The sequence below is a fragment of the Chrysochloris asiatica genome, unplaced genomic scaffold, assembly GCF_000296735.1.
Source record: "Chrysochloris asiatica unplaced genomic scaffold, ChrAsi1.0 scaffold00169, whole genome shotgun sequence".
Taxonomy (NCBI): domain Eukaryota; kingdom Metazoa; phylum Chordata; class Mammalia; order Afrosoricida; family Chrysochloridae; genus Chrysochloris; species Chrysochloris asiatica.
Genome location: NW_006408687.1, coordinates 4504744 through 4506335, shown reverse-complemented (window position 1 = coordinate 4506335; position 1592 = coordinate 4504744). Strand labels below are relative to the sequence as shown.

At 38.9% G+C, this 1592-nt stretch overlaps 1 protein-coding gene across 1 annotated transcript in view; it reads left to right on the top strand.

Annotated features, from left to right (window-relative positions):
* Positions 1-1118, top strand: part of CDKL2 (cyclin-dependent kinase-like 2 (CDC2-related kinase)) — a 92611-nt gene extending 91493 nt beyond the window's left edge. Inside the window, exon 11 of the mRNA XM_006871602.1 lies at positions 1029-1118. Within this exon, the coding sequence (XP_006871664.1) occupies positions 1029-1118 (90 nt within the window). The remainder of the gene's footprint in view (positions 1-1028) is intronic.
* The last annotated feature ends 474 nt before the right edge of the window (positions 1119-1592 follow it).

Below are 1592 nucleotides of genomic sequence, written 5' to 3'. Positions count from 1 at the left end.
GGAGTAGAAAGCCTCATCTTTCTCCCGCGGAGCAGCTGGTAGTTTCGAACCACTGACCTTAAGGTTCGCAGCCCGATTCGTAACCACTACGCTAATATTTTCCTATAGGGCTCTAAAGTGCTCTTCACATTTTTCAAACTTTATTTTTAACTCTTATTCAGAGTGAGTAAAATTTATTGATGATTTTTGTCAAGTTCTCTGACTCTTTAATTTAATCATCTCCATTCTGTGATTAAGCCTAGCTTTCTTCCAAATTTCAGGTACTGTGATTAAGCCTAGCTTTCTTCTAAATTTCAGGTCCTGTGATTAAGCCTAGCTTTCTTCCAAATTTCAGGTACTGTGATTAAGCATAGCTTTCTTCTAAATTTCAGGTACTGTGTTTTTTATCTCTAAATTTAATTGTTTAAAAAATAGTTTCTATTTCTCTGCTAAGAATTCATGTTCCTTCATTCATTTCAAGTATATTTCTCTTTATTTCATGTAGCTTTAAATAACTTTATATGGCTATTCTAGTGTCTAGACTTTTGTGGGGTTGATATCTGTTGATTATCTTTTCCTGTGAGAATTGGTCTTACTTTCCTGAATCTTTTTATATCCAGAAACTTTGCATCATATCCTGGACATTGTGAATGGTTTATTGTGTAGACTCTGTGTTGTGTTATAATCCTCTGGATAATGTTGATCCTTTTTTTTTTTTCAAGCAGGCAGTCACACTGTGAATTGTATCTTACTGTCTTTGAGAGGTGGTTCAAAAGTTAGTTCTCTAAGCCTTTGCTGTGATGATTTTGATCTGTCCTATGTATACATAGTTCAGTATTTAAATTAAGATTTGGCTTTGCAGGATCAGCACTGGACTGCTAACTGCCAGGTGGGCAGTTCAAATCCGCCAGCTGCTTCTTGGACACCTCATATAGGGTCACTGTGAGTCAGCACCAACTCAACAGCACTTAACAACAAAGACATACACAGAATTAGAGAACTCCCTTTGCTGTTCTCTTTCCTCCAGGATTCCACTTTTTACCTTGCAGGAACCCCTTTTTCTTGGTTCCTGTGACTGGAAAGATGTAGTGTCTGTTACAGTTTTTGCCCTTTGTACTTCGTCGCCGTTCTGTGACTAGATTGTCCTTTGGGCAAAGCCACAGAAGGGCAAACAAACAAAATGGGAAACCTACCATTTTAAAGTGTTAGCTAAATGTCTGAGCTAAGTTCTAGTCACTGGCTTTTAGGAAAAAAACAACTGCTAATTGTTTATGGCTAAAAATCCACACAAGTTCTTTCCCCCTTCACAACCATTCACTAAAATGATAAATGCAGAATGTGGTTTGGGTTCCAGAAACCAAGAACGTGGAACCAAATTGCTTTAATCCTCCCACCTAATATACTGTGGACCCGTACATTGGAAAAGATATTGTGGACCAGTCCATTGGAAACAGATGTGAGCATGACCGTAGTTAAGGGATTCTGAGCATAGTGAGAAGACTTTGGGAAAGCCACAGTAATTGAGGGAACAATGAGACAGGAACATCTCTGGGTTCCAACATCAGTGGACAGGTGTGGGCCCCCTAGCAATGGACGTCTGTCCCAAATGCTTC